Source organism: Paramisgurnus dabryanus, chromosome 7, assembly GCF_030506205.2.
Source record: "Paramisgurnus dabryanus chromosome 7, PD_genome_1.1, whole genome shotgun sequence".
Lineage (NCBI taxonomy): Eukaryota > Metazoa > Chordata > Actinopteri > Cypriniformes > Cobitidae > Paramisgurnus > Paramisgurnus dabryanus.
In genome coordinates this window covers 27,065,598-27,087,676 of record NC_133343.1, presented here as the reverse complement: position 1 = coordinate 27,087,676, position 22,079 = coordinate 27,065,598, and the positions used below count along the sequence as shown (strand labels likewise).

Sequence of the window (22,079 nt, the reverse complement as noted above, 5' to 3'; positions counted from 1 at the left end):
TCTCTTTTTCTCTGCACTAAATGGCAGTGCTGTGGTTGGATAGTGCAGATTAAGGGGTGGTATTATTATAATAAGAGCTCCTTATGACATCATAAGGAGAGCCAAATATCAACAACCTATTTTGTGCTTGTAGAGAATGGTTTACCAAAACTAAGTTAATGGGTTGATGTTTTCTAGGATGATAGAAGCACTGGGCACCCAATTAGAGCAGTTAAACATGGAAAAGTCATATTTTAATTCTATTGCCCCTTTAAGTAAATTGTTTGAATAAAGTATTTATTTAGTATGTAAATTATTTCATTTATTCTTATAGGTGACATACCATGAAAATCTGACTTTTTTATTTTTAAGTGCGAAATTTGGGTCCCCAGTGCTTCTATCCACCTAGAAAAAGTGAAAAAGAACAACCCAGTAACTTAGGTTTGGTAAACCATTCTCTGCAAGCATGTCAAAAAAATAGATCATTGCAATTTAGCTCCCTTGTGATGTCAGAAGGGGATAATACCGCCACTTAATCTGCACTATCCAACCACGACACTGCAATTTAGTGCAGAGTTTAGCTCATTTGCATTTTAAAAGACACACACAAAAATTGCACATTTTTGCTCACACCTACAAAGTGGCAATGTTATAATTAATGATCTATATATGGTATTTTATGCGAGAACTTCACATTCTTCACATGGGGACACCAAATATTCATTTTACATGTTAAAAAGAAGTCTTGTGAAATGTCATCTTTAAATGTAAAAATGATTTAGCTGATGCGTTTTTTACACAACACACTATTCGACATGGGTGTTTCCATAGGTGATCTGCTTGTTGCAGAATCATGAACAAGGTATTGATCACAATGTGAGACATCTGACAAGTTTCAAATAATTACTTGGTTGTAGAAAAAGAGACTTTTCTGTTGTTAAACTTTTTGTAAACATTTTTCTATGTGGGTTCCTTTGTGTTTGGACAATTATCAGCCAGAAAAAGAAATCTACTATAAGCATACTATTTTATTATGCATGCACTTCCTTAATATATCATTTTTTCTTAGTATTTTATGTCTGCATTGTTCCTGTATCCTGTGCATTAATCACCTGTTATTTCTTTACCTTATGTTTATATGCCTGCTGTTGCTATTGTCACATAAGGAGAGGCCAGATTGGAGGTGACTTTAACGAAACCCTGCCCCCTTTCAAAGGTACTGCCTGAACTTCATGGCAGCTGCCACAGAAAAACCTGTTTATGTGTGTTTAGGGTTTGTGCTTACAGTGGTTTCTTTCAAATGTAAAAAGAGATTTGGTCTTGTTTAGTCAGACAGTTGCGGAACTAGAATTTTATAAATAAGGGTCACCAGGGGGTGGCCAAGGCTATTTTAGGGGGTCCAGTGTCCATGCAAGAAAACGATGTGTAACCCTGTATATAAAAAACATGAATAAATCTTATGATTACTGATTGCTTCACATTAGGGAGTGAAAATAGCGCATTACATTCGGGGTTGCACCCTGGGGTGGCCAGTCAGATGTCAGGGGGTCCAGTACCACCCCAAACAACCTTCTGGCTCTACCACTGAAGGGAGATTGAATAACAGAAACATGTTAAGAAGATATTTTAGTCTGAATAAGGCACTATTTCTTAGAGCTACTTTTAGCTTAAAATAGTAAAAGAGTAAAAGCCCACACATCCTTAAAGTCTCATTTGTTTACATACACACACATATGTATATATATATACATAAAGAGAGAGAGAGAGAGAGAGAGAGAGAAAGAGAGAGAAAGAGATAAAGAGAGAGACAGAGAGAGAGACCTTTTTTTACTAAAAAAGCATTTCCCCCCCTGACTATTGCAAATGTTTTATTATGGAACAAACTGAGTACATTTGGGAGTACATTTCACAATCTATTTTTTATATGATGTTAAGTAATTATGTAAAATAATATAGACAAAAAGTAATGGTGTCACGAATTGTTAAATTTTTCTTTAAGCTAAATTTATAATGTAATTTGATGTACTGTAAACAGGCCTGTCATTGGGTTAACGCAGATACATAAGTCCACCATTAGAGGTCACTGTTGATTGTATAAAGACCCCTTGTAAAATTCGCCTGTTATTTATATTTTGACAGAAATAAAATATTGTAATATTCACCAATAATATCGCCCCTAACATGAAATTTAATATCATAGACCAAAATGAGTTAAAAAAAAAACTAACTTGTATATTTCATTTATTGTTTATGAGCCTAAACCTAGTGTTGTTTAGTTGGTGTTAACAGTAACAATAATTTAGTTCCAGGTATTCTGAATCCTTAAAATGTTATGACCTACACATTATGTACTCTTAAATGTCTGTACATTAACACACTTTAAAAATACTGGGTTGTTTTTGGGTAAAAAATATACAAACATCCATTGGTTCAAATTATTAGAAAATACCTTGAAACAACCCAGCACAGGTAAAGTTTAACCCGATGGTTGGGTTTGTCCATAAGGGCAATCTTAACATTTCGTAATAACCTTTTATTACATTCTAGCATTTAAACCAACAGAACACATTCGAATCTGGAATTTCAACATTTTTCCTTCCCGAATGCTTTGTCAATGCAGATGCCGGGTGTTTAGTTACTAATTCAACGGATACTGGAGGAAACTCGCAGGTGAAATTCTTCAGGAACAACATTGTGGTCAACCAGGCCTTAAATACAGCAGAGTCAATTTTAGTTAGATCAGTAAAGAATCACTTTAGGCATTCTGCATGTTTTTAAAGATAAAGAGACAGAAATGGCTAGAAAGAGAAAAAGGTTGCTTCACTGATAAGAAATTTCTGTTATCTCTAGGAAACCATGTTAGAAAACAGGGTGATACGTAATTAAACACAAAACACAAAGTTTTGATCCCAACATGGGCTTGTTTACTCTTACAACTTAGTTCTATAGCCGTGAACATTAAACCTGCTTAGACCAACAGCCCAGGACCAATAGTCCTTTTACGGGAGCCCTTGGAGCCGGTTTGGCCACTCCTTTGGTTTAGTTTGATGGTCTCTGAGGACATTATTTTGAATTGCTAACCTAGATACAGCCACTGCATGAAGGGGACAACCAACACAGACTCCTCACATACTGCAGGTATAGTATACTGATTACTTTATTCTTATTACATAATGCTCAATTGTCAAACACATCCGAGACACTAGTGTTCTTAACAAAACAAAAACAGGCATAGTTTTAGTTACACTTAGTACAACCATGCCTGAATTTATTTAGCACTTATTCATACATGAAAAATTGTGCAATAATATTTGAGTTTCACAAAAACAGCTACCAAGGGTAAGCATCCACAACCTGTGAAAAAGACTGGAAAAAAAAGGTTGTCTAGAAAAACCTGTTTTTTGATTTTCTAATGAGATATAACCTTTATTTTGGGTTTTAAAGTATGTTTTATTTGTATGGGTGTGGAAGTGTGTTTGACAATGACAGAAAACCTCTGTCTTTGAAAAATAAATTAAAAGCTAATAAATATGCTATTATTTTATATTTAGTTTAAACATCCATTTTTGTTATAGGAATTCATTCATTGATGACAGTGTTTACCAAGTGAGTTCTTGTTAAATGCGAACAAAAAACTACCCCACAGACCTTCGAGTAAGTAATATTAGTTAATAGCGTAACATAATCAGATTATCATAATTTAGAGATCTGTGAGTTGTTTCCCTCTCTGTGTGTATGTAAATTTATGTTAAGCATGTTTTTAAAAAGTGTACTTTCACACACTGAACGCAATGTAATCTTTTAGATTGTATCTATGAATGAATTTTTGGAGATGGCTTTTGATGTTCTTCAGTTGAAGTTGTTGCACTGTAAAAATTCCTTGTTGCACTTAAAATTTTTAAGTTTTATCAATTTGACCATAGCATCACGTAGCATCATGGAGCCTGAAGTGAGGTTAAACTTGATGAATGGGGTTGGTGCCCTTGTGCAGCCCAAGCCTAAAACTCAGGCAAGAGAACAGTGGGCAAATAAACTGGAGTTTCTTCTGGCTGTAGCGGGTCACATCATTGGCTTGGGAAATGTGTGGAGGTTTCCTTACTTGTGCTACAAGAATGGAGGAGGTGAGTAAAGAGAACAATCACCGTCGATGGGTCCTGACGACTACGACAAAATTATGGACGGTTTCAGCAATAACAAGCGGCTGTCGTGGTCCGCACGTAACTTCCGGTAAACTCCGCTAAGAATAAATAACAACAACGTTCTTTAAACGTAGATTAGTTATATAACAAGCAAAAAACAACAACACATAGATTACATAGGAAACCAAAACATTTGTTATTTTCGACGAGGCATTTGTTCAAGAGATCAGTTTAGCAACTAGTCAGACCATTAAAAAAACGAAACCGGAAGTAAAGTTCGGATCCAGACGTGTATCGCGTCAGCGCACGCGCGATGAAACCGTCTATAGATGGACATCCCACTGAATATGGTTTGCAGATATTATTGATCTAATTAGAGTCCATACTCAAAATAGTTTACTCTGTTCTGAGTTAATAGTATACTTCAAATCAATAATGAGGCAGATACAAAGATAAATGAGAAAACAGCAGTCAGGAGACGTAGTGATAATAATATAAATATGGTGAATAATCAATACTCAGGTTAGCGTTGTCGATAGTCGCCTGACTAGAGGCTGATTTAGCAGGTGTATCATACCAAACACAGACAGTGGAAATTTACTGTTCACAACATTCTTGTTACGTTACAAAAAACCTTGAGATAGCAACCACTGAAAACCCGTATCTATAGGGGAGTGTTGAAATATAATTTGAAGTTATTGTTTTTGTTTTGTTAATTATTATCATATGTATCTGTTCACCTAAATATGAAAGAAACAGCAAGGTAATGGAAGCTATTAGGTGGAATGCATGCCTTTGTTTTCAAAGGGCATTTGACCATTTGTTATCTACTCAAAGGGGGATGATCTGGGATGCGTTTACACAGACCCCATCCTGCCGTAATGGTTATCTGATCAAAGGGGGATGATCAGGAATGCGTTTACAGCTGTCCTTTCTTGCCTGACTGTAACCTCTCTTTCATGTTTATATTGTAATCTAAAGGCATTGTTTCCATCTGAAGGGACTGCCCCCTTCGAATGGCTTTAAATGTAATGCATGTATACCCAAAGTCAGACTTGGTTACTGCAGCTCCCCGAGCTCTATGCTCTGATTCCAAGAATGCTTTCTGCAATAAAGACTACTGCTCGAGGAAATCCAAGTCTCCTGGTCTTCGCTAAAAAAGTTTCCAACAGATGGTGCCGTGACCCGGATAGAGATTCTCATTTCACCAAATATCTACAAACATCACGCCAGACTGATTTTTCAGCTCAACTTTGATTTGGTGAGTGTCACTCTATCAAAAGAACCTCTACAGACCAGTACATGTGTTTGTGTTAACAAACAGCTGCAGGGTTCTGTTAACAAATGTTGGTTTACCCTCTGTTTAGGCAGGGAAGATTAGCATAATGTGCTAATATTTGTGTTATCCTCTGCTTATCAGAGAAGAAATTTTGGTTATCCTCTGGTTATCAGAGAAGAAGTTTAGTTATCCTCTGTTTAGGCAGAGAAGAATTTGGTTATCCTCTCCTTGGTCAGAGAAGAAGCTTGGTGTGTCTTTTGTGTATCAGAGAAGGCTACAGATGAATAAAAGCAAATAGCTCATCCAGAATTTGGGCTATCCTCTAATTTGTGGGAGAGATTAACAACAGTGTTTGTCTATTAAAAGAAATCCACTTTAAGGAAATAATGGTTAAAAGGCATCCTAGACTGATTCCCACAACTGAGAAAGGTGGACTTGCAACCCCTTTATGGTCAGACAATGAGTTTAGCTCAATCCTGAATAATCACATGGATTCTATTGTGTCAGAATCAGTTAGACAGAATCTAACACAGAAATTTGGTATTGATCCAGATAGGACGTGGACTCTTGAAGAGTGTAAGAAAGTTTTGGGGGCCTGTGTTAGAAAGAACAACACAAAAGGCATTATCTACTGTTACAGAGAATACAGTTTGGCTTTAGCTGCAAAGCAAACTGAGTGTATTGCAATACTAGAGAAGAAAATTCAAGATTTGTGTTCTCATGCTCTCTCTCCTAATGAGAAGATAGGCCATGACATGTCTTCACTAGAAGACAATCAGAAACAACACTCAGATGTTCATCCTGACTTACAGTCTGTTAGACAGGAACATAGTGTTTGTGTTAATCACAGAAATAATACAAGTGACAAAGCATGTGATTCAGTTAAGGTGTGTGGAGCAAGGAAAAAGGCTCAAAGTGAAAATGTTGGAACTACATTTCCTTCAATGTCAGTAGTCCAGATACAAGATGTAGCTCCAGAAACAATAGATAGACTTGCTGAGAGTTTGCCATCCGCACATGCTAATTTTTCTGAGTTCAGAGGAGCACTGTCCAGAAAAATCCGTTTGTATGACTTGTCTTTAGCTAACATACTGCAGCTTATGTCACAAATTTTGTCTGAATCAGAATTCAGTACTTTTGAAACTGCTGTTAAAAGTTATGAGTTACAGGATGCAAATAAAGATGGGTTAAGAGAAGGAGTGTTAGCCATACTGAAGGACATTGTTGGACCAAAGGTTGATTGGACTAAGATCACTAGTTGTGTGCAAAGAAAAAATGAAACTGTGAGTGAATACACAGAAAGGTTTTGTCAGTCAGCTGCAGCATACAGTGGGATAGCAAATAATCCTGATGATGTATTAAATGATAAAGGACCACTAGTCCGCTCATGGTTTGATGGTCTATTATCTGAATACAGAAATGCTCTGCCCTTCCTAGACCTAACATGGTCTAATGCAACTTTGAGAGGCAATTTGGACAGATTAACCACTTGGGAACGAGATTCTGATGTTAAGACAAATGTCAAAATAGCAGCAGCATTGCTGAATAAGGCTAGCAAAGAAAGTGGGCCAAATAAATGTTTTAGGAGAGAAATCAAATGTCACTACTGCGGGAAGCAAGGGCATTATTTAAAAGAGTGTAGGAAAGGCAAAAAGATACTTGGAGAAATTAACAGTGTTTCTCAGCTCTTACAAAGCCTGCTCACAATACTAAAGCAGCCCCTCCCTTCTACACCTAATCTGTGGGGCAACTTGCTAAGGGTCTAATCATTATGGCTTTGAGAGATTATTGTTGTATTAAATTTTACAAGGATGAAATCTGGATGATGTCTACTATGACTGATGTTTCTTTAGAGGATTTTGTTGTTGTTGTTGAAGAATTTATTTTACAGTTTAAAAGGGGGATGAGTTTATTTAGAATTTAAGATGTTGATAGCTCTCATGTTGACAGGGACAGACTAGGACACATGGACCAGTGAGGAGCCCAGGGCAGAACCGAATGCAATAAGCGTCGGGGGCCAAACCCTGTGGTGAAGATTCCCTCATAGATTTTTCCCCTCATGTAGTTCATCCTCACCTCACCAGGTCCTTAGGTGTCAAACTAAAACAGACTAGGGTAAAAAAATAAAAATCTATACGATCACAATGATGTTAAGGCTATACGATCACAAGGAAGTTAAAACTATATGATCACAAGATGTTCAAATTTAAAATGTTTTGAATAGAATACTGCTCTTTGGTGTCTTTCTTTTTGTGTTGCAGATACTGGATATGACAGTGACACCCTGGTGTGAGTCACCCCGGACAGCAGTGTGGACAAAAGAGTCATTTCGCAAAGAATTTGGAGTGTCAAAAATCTACATACTGTAACATCTGAAACGACTGTTAGCAGCAAAACACAACGCATCTCCATTCAAGGACTGCAGAACTTTCAGTATACAGTTTTGGTTCCAGAAAAAAAAAACAGAATCATGATATTCTGTACCAATTCACACACGTCAAATTTGACTGTAACTTCCAATGTTACAAGACTAGAAGATGGGACATTATGTTAACCAACATATGTCAAAGAATGGACTTATGAAGATTTAGAATTAAATTATGTGAGAGTTATTTAGAACTCTCAAAGGGGGAATTGTTGAAATATAATTTGAAGTTATTGTTTTTGTTTTGTTAATTATTATCATATGTATCTGTTCACCTAAATATGAAAGAAACAGCAAGGTAATGGAAGCTATTAGGTGGAATGCATGCCTTTGTTTTCAAAGGGCATTTGACCATTTGTTATCTACTCAAAGGGGGATGATCTGGGATGCGTTTACACAGACCCCATCCTGCCGTAATGGTTATCTGATCAAAGGGGGATGATCAGGAATGCGTTTACAGCTGTCCTTTCTTGCCTGACTGTAACCTCTCTTTCATGTTTATATTGTAATCTAAAGGCATTGTTTCCATCTGAAGGGACTGCCCCCTTCGAATGGCTTTAAATGTAATGCATGTATACCCAAAGTCAGACTTGGTTACTGCAGCTCCCCGAGCTCTATGCTCTGATTCCAAGAACGCTTTCTGCAATAAAGACTACTGCTCGAGGAAATCCAAGTCTCCTGGTCTTCGCTAAAAAAGTTTCCAACAGGAGAGTGGGGTAAAGTGAGACATCGGGTAAAGTGAGACACCCCCTGTATCTAGGCAACTGAACACATTTGTGGTCCTATGACCATTATGTTTTTAAGCCCCTCAAATTTCCCCTTGGCCATGAAGGACAGGACCTCATGCTGCTGTAGTTGACATGTTTTTTTCACAAAAATATATTTTTTGCTTGTAAAAGTAAATTTTCTTGCTGTCAACTTAATCAACTGTTGTGCCAAAGCAAATTGATTCAGGTAGAAAAACTTATATCACACATGTTTATGAACTACCAACATATAAAACCTTGTGTTGATGCTAGCTGAAGATTAGCCTGAATTTCCAAGAGAGAGAGTTTTTTTCCAAAATGTGGTGGTGGGGTAAAGTGAGACAAATGATGTGGGGTAAAGTGAGACATGAGGCACAAGTTCAGTTTAGTCTAAAACATATTTTAATGTAATATTACATTACATATGTTTTATTTTTAATGTTATAAACATTGCAGAAAAACCATTATGCCTAGTCAATACACCAGGAAGACAGCCTGGGGACAAACACCCCTTGAGGAGATGGAGAGTGCAGCTGCTTAGGTCAAGGAAGGAAAGAATTCTCTAATGCTATGTACACACCAAACGCGAGGCATCATGGTACTGTGGGTTCACACCAGACACAAGTTCAACAATTTGCGCAAGTAGATTACATACAAAGTCAATGCAAAGACGCAATCAGACACGTCCTCGCATGTGGCGATGCGAATGACGTGATATGGGTGGCGCGTTTTCCACGAAAACACGCGCTATTCGCCGCATACATGTCTTCGCCCAATTTGAAAATATTCAACTTGAGCGAAAAATTCCATTACACAATGTTAAATCCTGCGAGTAATCTAGATCAAGTAACGCACTGCCCCGCATTTGGTGTGTACGTAGCATTATTCACTCTAGATTACTCACGGGATTTAACATTGTGTCATGCAAATTTTTCGTTCGAGATAAATATTTTCAACTTGGGCGAAGACATGTTTGAGGTGAATAGTGCGTGTTTTCGCGGCAAATGCTCCGCTCATATGGTGTCATTCGCATCGCCCCAGGCGAGGATGCGTCTGATCGTGTCTTTGCATTAACTTTGAATGTAATCTACTTGCACAAATCGTTGAACTCACGTCTGGACAAGTGTTGCGAATTAGCACTCGTGCTAAAACACTTTAACAATGCATCTGGTTTGTCCAATGTGATTGTTATGTCCATATCAAATAAATTGTTATCTATCTACGTCTGGTGTGAACCCACAGTAAGAGCAGCTGCAAGGGATAGAAATATCGATAGATGGTTCTGATTGTCTTTTGCGCTGACCCGAAGACACTAGCTGGCTCTAGGGGTCCTTTGTTCTGACCCCCAGACTGCGTTTTAATCTAACTGGTTCTATATGTCATTTGAATGTTAATTAAAAAAATTTGAATTGTCGGAGCCAATGGTCTACAGTGGGCAGCGCTCCGACATGTGGTGCTTTCACACTTTCTGGGAGTTCGATTCCCGGCTCGTGGTCATTTGCAGATCCAATACCCTTCTCTCCTCCCTGTACTTTCCTGTCCTCTCAAAAACTCACTGTTAAATAAAGGCAAAAACTGGCCAAAAAATATAACTTTTGAATTATGTTATGTTGTATTTGATTTTGGTTCAGAGTTACTGTACTTTCAAGTGTTTAGAAAAATAATGTTCTTAATTGACCAATCCCCTTGATTCTGTTACTAGTCCAACATTAGTTCTGAAATGAGTGGTTGTCAAGCTAGCCGTCAGGATTTTATCTGTTACAATATGTGCTGTTATGGTAGTTTCAGAGTGTAAAAAGTAAGTGGATCAGTTTACCCCGAGCTGGTTCACTTTACCCCCTTGATTTTTCTGGTCTGTCTCAGTTTACCCCTAAGCTGGGGTAAAGTGAGACACAAGACCACTTTTTTTAAAACAATCATATTTTCACTGCTCTTCGTCCTGAATACATTCTGGTAATTTCCATAGCTAGGAAACATCCTGAATTAATGGGAAATGTGTAAATTTGACTGATATATCATTTTAGCTCGCTTAGAGGGGAGCAAATGTAAAAAATGTCTCACTTTACCCCACTCTCCCCTACTGTGAAGACAATACAGTGCCAAGATAAGATTTAAACAACATTAAAAAAGTAGAATAACTAAATAGAATAAGATGAATATATAACTAATACACTTAATGTATAAAAACTAGTAAAGAATATGAAATGAAATACAACACAGATGTACTCTTGAGTCATCTCTCGAATACACACACTTTTCAAAGAGCTAATATCTATCACAGTGCTTTTATGTGTTTGTAGATCCCAAACACACAATCCTCATGTCATTTCCATTCTGATTGTCATATAGGGGCATTTTTTGTGCCATATATATTGTTTCTCATCACCTGTGGGATTCCACTGTTCTTTTTGGAAACGTCATTGGGTCAGTACACCAGTCAAGGTGGAATCACGTGTTGGAGAAAAATCTGCCCGCTTTTTGAAGGTAGGCAACGCTGTAATTCTACAAGCCTGGATTATTGAATTGTTCCAATATTGTCAACAAATCATCCCAATTATTTGTTCCCTTTCATTTTTGTGTTATTAATTGAATATAATATCATTTTAGTTGATCATTTAACAGTGGCGGCCGGTGACTTCTTTTTTCAAGGGCGCTGGATGCGAAGTTCATCATAACATGTATGTAGCCCGTCATGTTTGTGGTTCCTTTTTTCAAAATGTGTGTTCTGCGCGTCGAGAGATCCTGTGTGCATCACGTGTCTTGTCAAAATAAGTGCCTGCTGCAGACGCGTCTAATGGGTTTATGATAAAAGAGACGCTCGCGTTTGGCAAATACTTGCATGATCTCATACGTAATCAGAGTTTATTGTTAAAGGGACAATAAGTAGGATTTACCCCCATCTAGTGGTGAAAATGTATTTTGCATTCAAACGAATATTGCTCTCTAGTGCCTTGCTTTTCCAAATGCATGTTGCAACTACGGTAGCCGTTATGTACTCACTGATCTCATTGTCCTTTTCAGCTGGTTAACGTGTTCTGAACGAAAACGCATTGTGGAAACGTGTTTGTAGGATAGTGCTTTTTATCCCTCTTGGCTATTATAGTTTATCAATATTGCGGACTTGGACTTACCAGTGCAATGTAAGTAAATAGAAGAAATTCTAAGCTTACAAAGAAAAGTCAGATCATCGGCAGAGGTAATTTGACACCAATGAGGACATATTTATGAATAAAGACGTTGATTTTGATTGATAAAACACTTAAAATCCTACTTACTGTCCCTTTAAGGGAGTGTCTTGTGTGTATTTTGTGAACGTGAGCGTCTCTGTTATCATAAACGGTTTTGACGCGTGTGCAGCAGGCACTTATTTTGACAAAACACGTGATGCACATGGTTAACATGACGCAACACACACATATTTCGAAAATGCAAGCAACACACATGACACTCAGAAAACACTTATTTTGAATTTGCGCCCCTCGGATGAGCAGTCATGAGCCGCAACTGTCATTTAATGAATAATTTATGCTAATTTACTATGAGAGTTCTTGTCAGGTGACTTACCAAAAACACTTTTGTTTTTTTCCAAGTACTTTGTACTGATACTGTTTACTTTGCCTATGTTTGTTTACAGGACTCGGTTATGGTAGCCAAGTTGTCGTCCTCTATACCGGAGTCTATTACATTATTATTCTTGCTTGGGCATTTCTCTACCTCTTCTCTTCCTTTACCTCAGAACTGCCATGGGCCAGCTGCAAAAACTACTGGAACACAGGTACAGCAAATGCTACAAATGATGATTGATAGTTAGTGTATTGTAGTAGTTATCTGATGTTGTGTAACTTTGCTTTCATTACATCATAGAGCACTGCAAAGAGTTCGTCAAGAGCAACATCACGAACAACATCACCGAATATTCGTCAGAGAAAACAACATCACCTGTTATTGAGTTTTGGGAGTAAGTTGATTAAAATAACTCACTATAATGGCTCACATAAAAGGCTCAAATAAATCGCAAAGCCAAATTTTCATTATTTCTGCAGGAGGCGAATTTTGGGCTTGTCAGAGGGAATAGAACAGATTGGTAATGTTCGGTGGGACTTGGCACTATGCCTCCTGTTGGCCTGGATCATCTGTTACTTCTGTGTGTGGAAGGGAGTGAAGTCCACGGGCAAGGTCAGTAGAAATGTTGTTTTAAGGTGCTATATAAATAAAGGGACCTTGACCTTGTAGGTGAGCACTTAAAACCTTTAAAATTGCACAACATAAAGTGAACGGAAACAAATAATGTACTACTCTTAAGGGTGCAATATGTAATTTTCGCCACTTGAGGTCTCTAAACAGCAACGGCGTAGCTAATGCTGCGTTCCAGGCAGGTTTTTGAGCCCGTGAATTACGACTTCAAAACCACGACTCACGACTCTGAACTGGAAGTATGCGTTCCAGGCAGCCTGTAACCCGTGTTTTTACAACCTTCTACCTATGAAAGTGCACTGGAACGGCAGTCAAACCCGTGACTTCCCACCAGTAAACTCGTACTAGATTGATGTACTCTCAGTTCAGAGTCGTGAGTCATGGTTTTGAAGTCGTGATTTACGGATTACAGCTTGCCTGGAACTCAGCATTAGTAACGCCATGAGAGCATGAGCGGGGTTTATGACCTGTACTGCAGCCAGCCACTAGGTGGCGATCAAAGAGCCAGAGGCTTCACTTTGAAGGCACACCTTCTTTACCTACTGTAGGAATCAATCTGACATGACAGGACTCACAAATCATTTTCATGAATGACATAATGAAATAAAGTTTTATAACCATTACATTATAATGTAAAATAAAACAGAAAAAAAAGAGTGACGTGCAAGACGTTACTTCTGCATACAGAGCTTAGGGTTAGGGTTAGGGTTAGAGTGTAAAAAAGATGGATGACGTGTAGTCGCCTCCTTCCATTCTTTTGAATTGAAGCTAAAAAAGGATTGAAGCATGGTCGGCACCATGTTACATAAAAACATCAGTTTGGAGCCATGGCATGCGCAGAAGGAATCATCCGTGGAGCAGGAGGCGGAGCCGCGGTATCAAACTTCCGCCCAAACGCTCGCCCGCCTAATTCAACCACGGCAATTATACCGACACGCCCTGTTTCTAAAGCATCAAATTACTAGCTAAAATTAAACTTAAAAATTAACAATTGAACATATATCAGCGTGATAAGTGTAAATAATTTTTTATTTAGAGCAGAGTCCCATTTGTTTGAATGGAGAGGGCGGGGTTTATGACCTGTACTGCAGCCAGCCACTAGGTGGCGATCAAAGAGCCAGAGGCTTCACTTTGAAGGCACACCTTCTTTACCTACTGTAGGAATCAATCTGACATGACAGGACTCACAAATCATTTTCATGAATGACATAATGAAATAAAGTTTTATAACCATTACATTATAATGTTAAATAAAACAGAAAAAAAAGAGTGACGTGCAAGACGTTACTTCTGCATACAGAGCTGCGCAGATTGTTCAGCGTATAAGACCAAAGTATCCAGAGAGTATAACAATAGTACTGCTTTGAATCGCTCTCACTGTACTTTGATGTCTACTTTGATTAGAGGACCAGTGCATGGATTTTAGTGGCACCTAGTGGTGAGACTGTGAATTGCAACCAACAGATCAGTGCACAGCTCACCCCTCTCTTTCAAAGCACATAGTGAAGCTACAATAGCAGCCACAGGACAAACACGTCATCGTCTGAAACAACATAGTCACAAAACGTGCTCTATAGAGCAGTTTGTCCATTTAGGGCTACTGTAAAAAACATGGTGGCGCGACAAAGTGTCTTCCAAGGGGACCTGCTGTGTTTTTAGATGAAAACGGCTCATTCTAGGGTAATAAAAACAACACAGTTCATTATGTAAGGTCTTTATACACCACTAATAATTTAGTTATGTGTATTATATTGCATTTCTGTCAAGAGATCCTTTTCAAAGTCACACAGTGCACCTTTAAATGATGGTAGAGAAGTTCCATATAAAAATTGTAATGCAAGGGCAGTGAAAACAGAAAAAGCAGGACATTTACAAGTCTGAACCACTTCACAGTGAAATGATCTTCCTTTTCCGGTTCTCAGGTGGTCTACTTCACTGCTACTTTTCCTTATTTAATGTTAGTAGTGCTGCTGGTTCGAGGTCTTACTCTTCCTGGAGCAAAGAATGGGATTATCTTCTACCTGTACCCGGATCCAGCACGTCTCGCAGACCCTCAGGCACTGAGCTGATCTCTTTTGCCCTTTTCCCCCCCATATTTTGTATACACAAATGTGCTCATACTGTTTGTTTTGTGACTTTTTTCCAAAATATTTTGTTTTAGGTGTGGATGGACGCAGGCAGCCAGATATTTTACTCCTATGGAGTTTGTACTGGAGTGCTGACCGCTTTGGGCAGCTATAACAAATATGACAACAACTGTTACAGGTATACTACATACTGTAGAAAATACTAGTGATGTATTTGTATTTTTTTATGAATGCTTAAAGGGGACAGAGAATTAAAAATTATTTTTACCTTGTCTTTGTTGAATAATGGTAGTCTACCCTCATTCATGAACATACAAAAAGTGCTAGACATGCTAAACATCTCAGTCTCATAGAAATTCCTCTTTTAGAAATGTCAGCCAGAAAACGGCCCAATCTGAAAAACTGATGCTTATGACATCACAAGCATCTCACTGCCCCTCCACTTTAAAATAATTGACTACATTTTTTGAGTGGCAGCAAAGTCAGCCAATCAGTAATGAGATTGCATGTTAAGCCAGTAGGGGGAGCCAAATAGGTGAAAAACCACTTGTTTAAAATCCCCCACCCTAATAGTGTCCTGACTGGGTACAGGAATCAGGACGCAAGTGCAGGGTTCACCATGAAATAAATAACATTTAATATAAAATGAACAGAAACAAAACACGAGGAGCAACACAGGAACATCCAATACAGAAATCAACAGGAACAGACAAGAAAGTTACGACAATGATCCGGCGACAGGTGAGAAACAGACAGCAGTATAAATACACAACACTTAACAGGGAACAGGTGTGATGAATCAGTCCGTGAATGTCCAGGTGACGTAATCGGAGAGACAAACAAAACATGACACGGATCACCGTGACATGACCCCTCCCTCTAAGAGTGGCTACCAGACACTCACCTAAACAAAACAAACACAAAAGTCCGGTAGCGAGAGTCCAAGGGAGGGGTGGAGGGCTTGGGGACCCTGGCGAAGCCGGCAGCCGCCGGGATGAGACCAACAGGAACGGTAGGCCGGACTGCGCCAGGAGAACCAGAGCGATCGCTCCGAGAACCGAGGCAGACGAATTACCCCCCTCCTGGGAATCGCCGACGATCAGCTGCCCCCGGAAGTCATCTCCCATCCCCTCGCGGAAACGGAGACCCTCTCACGGTAGCCACCCCGGGGAAATGATCGGGCGTGGTCCGTTCCGGATCCCCCTGCGAGCAGGATGGTGGTTCTCCGAGGGACCGTCGACGACGACTCAACCGTTGGGGGACCGCCTGGGCCGATCCTCCTCCCGCATGCTCGCAGGAGCGAGCGATCGCTCACGGTGGTCCCCAAGAGACATCGGGGCTGATGGGGAATGAACCCCGATGTCACTACTCCCCCTCGACGAAACTCCTGGGGGAGCCGCCCTCCGTGAACCCGCTGCGTCCAGTCTGGCCGGATCATTCTGTCCTGACTGGGTACAGGAATCAGGACGCAAGTGCAGGGTTCACCATGAAATAAATAACATTTAATATAAAATGAACAGAAACAAAACACGAGGAGCAACACAGGAACATCCAATACAGAAACCAACAGGAACAGACAAGAAAGTTACGACAATGATCCGGCGACAGGTGAGAAACAGACAGCAGTATAAATACACAACACTTAACAGGGAACAGGTGTGATGAATCAGTCCGTGAATGTCCAGGTGACGTAATCGGAGAGACAAACAAAACATGACACGGATCACCGTGACAAATAGAGCTATCTGAGAGAGGTTTTTAGGAAGCTTCTAAGGCATTATAGACTCAAACAACAAACAAAAATTTTTTTGTCTACATGTCACATCACAGAACAAGGATAAATACCCCGTTCAATCATTCTATGTCACCTTTAATATTGCAAATTTGTTGAATATATAAAGGCAATTTTTTTTTCTCTTTTAGAGACTGTGTATACTTGTGTCTGCTGAACAGCTTAACTAGCTTTGTGGCTGGTTTTGCTATTTTTTCTGTCCTGGGCTTCATGGCAGATGAACAAGGGATGGATATTTCAATGGTGGCTGAATCAGGTAAAAACCATACCAAAGGCTTGAGGTCCTATATAGCCCCTTACTTATTTAGGTTTCTTAAAATTGTTTACACCTTTCAACCAAATAGCGTCGGCCTTAGGTACTACAGCAACTATATATTATATACAAAATATATTATTATTTGCAATTGTCACTTGCCCCACTACTTATTAGTCATGACAAACTTTTTAAATAAAAAACAAAATCTAGGGAAAGTGGTGATTTATTTAATGACATATGTTGTTGTTTTTTTTGTGGCAGGTCCTGGTTTGGCATTTATCGCATATCCCCGTGCTGTGGCTCTAATGCCTTGTCCTCAGTTATGGGCAGTCTTTTTCTTCATCATGATCATATTTTTGGGACTGGACAGTGAGGTAAAACAATTTTAACAGCAAGTTTTAAAATGCTTTTTTTAATTACATGATTAATTGTTCATATTTTACTGTAGATATTGAAACAATTAACTTCAGAAATCACAATTGTTTTTGCGATAGTGTATACAGCATAAAACATACTTGTTGAAAACAATACGATTGTAATTTGTAATCGCTAGGCTAGACTCTTGCATTCAGTCCAGAGGTACTTAATGTTTAAAGGGACATTTAATTTTTTTTTAAATATGCTCGTTTTCCAGCTCTCCTAGAGTTCAACATTTGATTTTTACCATTTTGGAATCCATTCAGCTGATTTTCGGGTCTGGCGCTAACACTTTAGCATAGCTTAGCATAATCCATTGAATTTGATTAGACCATTAGCATCGCGCAAAAAAATAACCAAAGAGTTTCAATATTTTTCCTATTTAAAACTTGACTCTTCTGTAGTTACATCGTGTACTAAGACAGACGGAAAATTAAAAGTTGCGATTTTCTGGGCAGATATGGCTAAGAACTATACTCTCATTCTGGCGTAAAAATCAAGGACTTTCCTGCTGTAACATGGCTGCAACAGGCGTAGTGATATTACGCACTGCCTGAAAAAAATTCCCCTTGGTTACTTTCAATAGCAGGGGGCTATTTTCGGGCAGTGTGTAATATCACTACGCCTGCTGCAGCCATGTTACATCAGCAAATTCCTTGATTATTACGCCAGTTTGAGAGTATAGCTCCTAGCCATATCTTCCTAAAAAAATCAACTTTTAATTTTCCGTCGGTCTTAGTACACGATGTAACTACAGAAGAGTCAAGTTTTAAATAGGAAAAATATCGAAATTCTTCGGTTATTTTTTAGTGCGATGCTAATGGTCTAATCAGATTGTGCTAAGGCTAAGCTATGCCAAAAGTGCTAGCGCCAAACCCGGAGATCAGCTGCATGGATTCCAAAACAGTAAGAATCAAATGTTTAACTCTAGGGAGCTGGAAAATTAGCATATTTTCAAAAAAGTGGAGTGTCCCTTTAACTTAAAGGTCCAATGTGTAGATTTTTAGCGGCATCTAGTGGTGAGACTGTGAATTGCAACCAATGGCTCAGTCCACAGCTCACCCCTACCTTTTGAAATGCCTAGTAAAGCTACAATGGCGGTGCAAAATGACAATATACTTATGTATATTACATTGCATTTCTGTCAAGAGATCGTTCTAAAAGTTACACACTGCACCTTTAAATTGCTTAAACTTAAACCAATCACCAGAGCCAGAGGTTTGGTGAAATCAGGAAATCGGTGCATGCTACTTCATTGGCTAAGATTAGTGAAGGTTAACAAAATGGCTTTAACTGCTTTATGCTTTATGTGTTAAGGTGAATTCAATAACATTACAGCATATGGTTACCCTGTTTATTCTAAAGCAGCTGTTTTTCTCTTATTGTCTCAGTTTGTGTATCATGAAGCTCTGGTAACATCTATCACAGATATGTATCCATCTTTCTTTCAAACTGGACATCGGCGTAAATTTCTTCTCCTTTTCATATGCTCTGCCAGCTTCCTTGTTGGTCTGCTTATGGTAACAGAGGTGAGAGTCACAGTTAAATGATTTAAGACATGATCCGTGTAATAGTCAACAATTTACCTGTAGGGTCTGCCTATATGAAAAAATGTATTGTACTAAAATAAGTTTAGATATTATAACGTCTTTGACGTCTTACCATAAGAAATATCAAAGTATACTTCAGTTTCTACTATAGCTTATTAACTTACAATAGTTAATACAACAGACTACCATAGTATACATTGACAAAGCATAGTAATTCATACACTACAGTATACTATTCACTACAGTTTGTTTGTTTATTATTAACACAATTCCAGCATGTATGGCTATATTCATGGTGAAAACTTGTTAATCCATACACAAGTTGACCCATAAACACATTGGGGGAGGGGCAATGTGACATCTTTCCAGTTTATCTAACCTGCATGTGTATGGCATGTGGGAGTAAACCGGGGGTACCCAGATCCACGCTGACACAGGGAAAACGTGCAAACCCCAGACAACAGACGACTCAGGTCACGATCCTCACCAAATAAGTTCTGGACCTGCCGATCCAGTGCTGATCTGGCCTGGAGTCGTCTGCTGTCTGGGATAGAAATGCCTCCTGACCTAACCTTGCTGTGAGGCAGCAGTATACCCACTTAGTTAATCCTAAAGTGCACTACAGTGGGTTAATTTTTTCCTGTAGATGCTGTTGGTCAGTAATGTCTCTTACTTTCAGGGCGGCCTGTATGTCTTCCAGCTGTTTGACTATTATGCCTGTAGTGGAATGACCCTTCTTACCTTTGCAATCCTACAGTCCATCTGTGTTGGATGGGTATACGGTAAATATTACACATATAACATGCAGAGCATTTTTGAGACTAATTCATTTGATTTAGAGACAGAAAACGTTTTGGCGCCCTCTGTTGAAAAAGTTTATGTACTGCTCAGAAAGCAGTATTTGGTACATTTTAAAATGGCATTAAATTCAAGTAACAGTTTAGACATGACAATTTCTAAAACCACACGTTTTGTATTTTAGGGGCAGATCGTCTGTATGATGCCATTGAAGATATGATCGGATACAGGCCATGGCCTTTCATGAAGTGCTGTTGGAAATATCTAACACCAGTTATATGCACAGTGAGCATCCTTTCAATGTCTTGAGATCAGTCCATTTGTAAACTGATTACCAGTTCCTCTGGCACAACTGGCGTGGTCCTAACAAAGCTGAAAGGTTGTAGGTTGGATACCCAGGTCACACAACAGCTGAACATATTCTTATTTTTCAGCTCCCCTATAGTTAAACAATTCAGTTTTACCATTTTGGAATGCATTCAGCTGATCTCGGGGTCTGGCGGAACCACTTTTAGCATAACTTAGCATAATCCATTGAATCTGATTAGACCATTAGCATCATGCTAAAAAATAACCAAAGAGTTTCAATATTTTTCTTATTTAAAACTTGACTCTTCTGTAGTTACATCGTGTACTAAGACCAACGGAAAATTAAAAGTTGTGATTTTCTATACTCTTCTGGCTGCAGGAGGCGCAATGATATTACACAGTGCCCGCAAATAGTCCCCTGCTATTGAAAGATACTAAGGGGACATTTTTCGGGCAATGCACAATATCACTACGCCTGCTGCAGCCATGTTACGGCAGCAAAGTCCTTGATTATTACGCCAGAATGAGAGTTTAGTTCATAGCCATATCTGCCTAGAAAATTGCAACTTTTATTTTTCTGTCGGTCTCAGTACACGATGTAATTACAGAAGAGCCAAGTTTTAAATAGGAAAAATATCGAAACTGTTTGGTTATTTTTTAGGCGCGATGCTAATGGTCTAATCAGATTCAGTGGATTATGCTAAGCTATGCTAAGACCAGACCCGGAGATCAGCTGAATGGATTCCAAAACTATAAAAATCAAATGTTTAACTCTAGGGAAGCTGGAAAATGAGCATCTTTTCAAAAACAGTGTAGTGTCCCTTTAAAATAAAACAAAAATTACATTGGATAAAAGTGACAGGCCAAATGCATTCATGCTACCCTCAGATCACTAGACTCTAGTTTAGGCCCTAGATTTTTTTCAACCACTACTTTTATGTCTGCATCTGACACTTGTCACTTGTGTCTGTATATAAACTGACAATGCTTCAAAAGCTGAGAGACACACAACATGCAAACTTAACAAACAGCTCCCAGTTGCTGATCATTCTTTTGTGTGTATCCAGGGAACATTTATCTTCTCCTTGATAAAATACACCCCTCTGAAGTTCAACAATGTGTATGAGTACCCCTGGTGGGGTTATGCCATTGGGGCATTCTTCACACTTTCCTCCACTCTGATGGTTCCAGTGTGGATGATGTACGTGGTCTGCAACACACCAGGATCTATGCGACAGGTAAAGGTTTAAAAATTATAAACTCTTATTGACAGCTTCAATTAACAATTCTAGGATCAATTCATTATTTTCTATTAGTAAGATAGTAAGTAGCCTACTTGTACACTAAATATGCTACCATATTGTGGTAATAGCCTATTTATAGCGGTACACAGACCTCTTTTCAGCAATGAATATTTTGGTATTAATTCTTGATATTACTGTTATTATGGATAATTTTATTAATATAATTACTGCTACTCTTATTACTTCTACTATTACAGTATTATACACTATAGTGTATATTATGTAACACTTATACATTATACAATATCATAATCATTCACCTGGTGCCTACAATTTTGAAATGTTCCTTTTTTCAGAGACTAAAAATCTTGTGTACCCCTGCTGAAGACCTGCCAGATCCTAAACACCCTAAACAGAAGCAAAACACTCACACTTTTGAGACCTTCACAGACCTATTGACTTTACGCACAGTTCACACACCAAACTCAATACCTCGCTCCGAGAGAAATCATCTAACTGTCCAGGATGATAGTCCTTACCCAATCTGATCTCTTCAACACACACCAAACATACAGCAAACAGTAACGGCTTATTTTTATAAATACTTTTCATAGTAGTGTTTTAAAAAACATATTGAATATGTAATGTTTTGCAGCTTTCTCTTGAAGATGTATAATAAGTAATTTAAGACAGGATGAAGTAGTGTACAAATGTACAAAAGATGAAATACTGTCTATTTTGTGGATAGTAGTTTTTTCTGTGTTCACTTATTTTTACCAGAATAAAATATTTAATTATTGTGTCACTTTTGTTTATTGTTTTGTTTGGGGTTAGTTAGGATCTGATAAAACGGACAACAAACAA

General features: G+C 38.6%; 1 protein-coding gene across 2 annotated transcripts; it reads left to right on the top strand.

Annotated features, from left to right (window-relative positions):
• Positions 1-2,814: 2,814 nt before the first annotated feature.
• On the top strand, positions 2,815-22,020 carry slc6a22.2 (solute carrier family 6 member 22, tandem duplicate 2). 2 transcript variants are annotated; one of them, XM_065279886.2, is made up of 16 exons: positions 2,815-3,117; positions 3,555-3,633; positions 3,913-4,100; positions 10,918-11,052; positions 12,203-12,343; positions 12,433-12,526; positions 12,612-12,744; positions 14,685-14,819; positions 14,924-15,027; positions 16,773-16,897; positions 17,159-17,271; positions 18,706-18,843; positions 19,544-19,646; positions 19,847-19,947; positions 21,039-21,209; positions 21,572-22,020. In XM_065279886.2, the coding sequence occupies exons 3-16, from the start codon at positions 3,917-3,919 to the stop codon at positions 21,761-21,763; spliced, it is 1,869 nt and encodes a 622-aa protein (XP_065135958.2). In that variant the 5' UTR covers positions 2,815-3,117; positions 3,555-3,633; positions 3,913-3,916; the 3' UTR covers positions 21,764-22,020. The 2 variants fall into 2 exon arrangements, with proteins under 2 accessions (XP_065135958.2, XP_065135956.2); XM_065279884.2 differs by having other exon boundaries at positions 2,816-3,117; positions 3,903-4,100.
• The last annotated feature ends 59 nt before the right edge of the window (positions 22,021-22,079 follow it).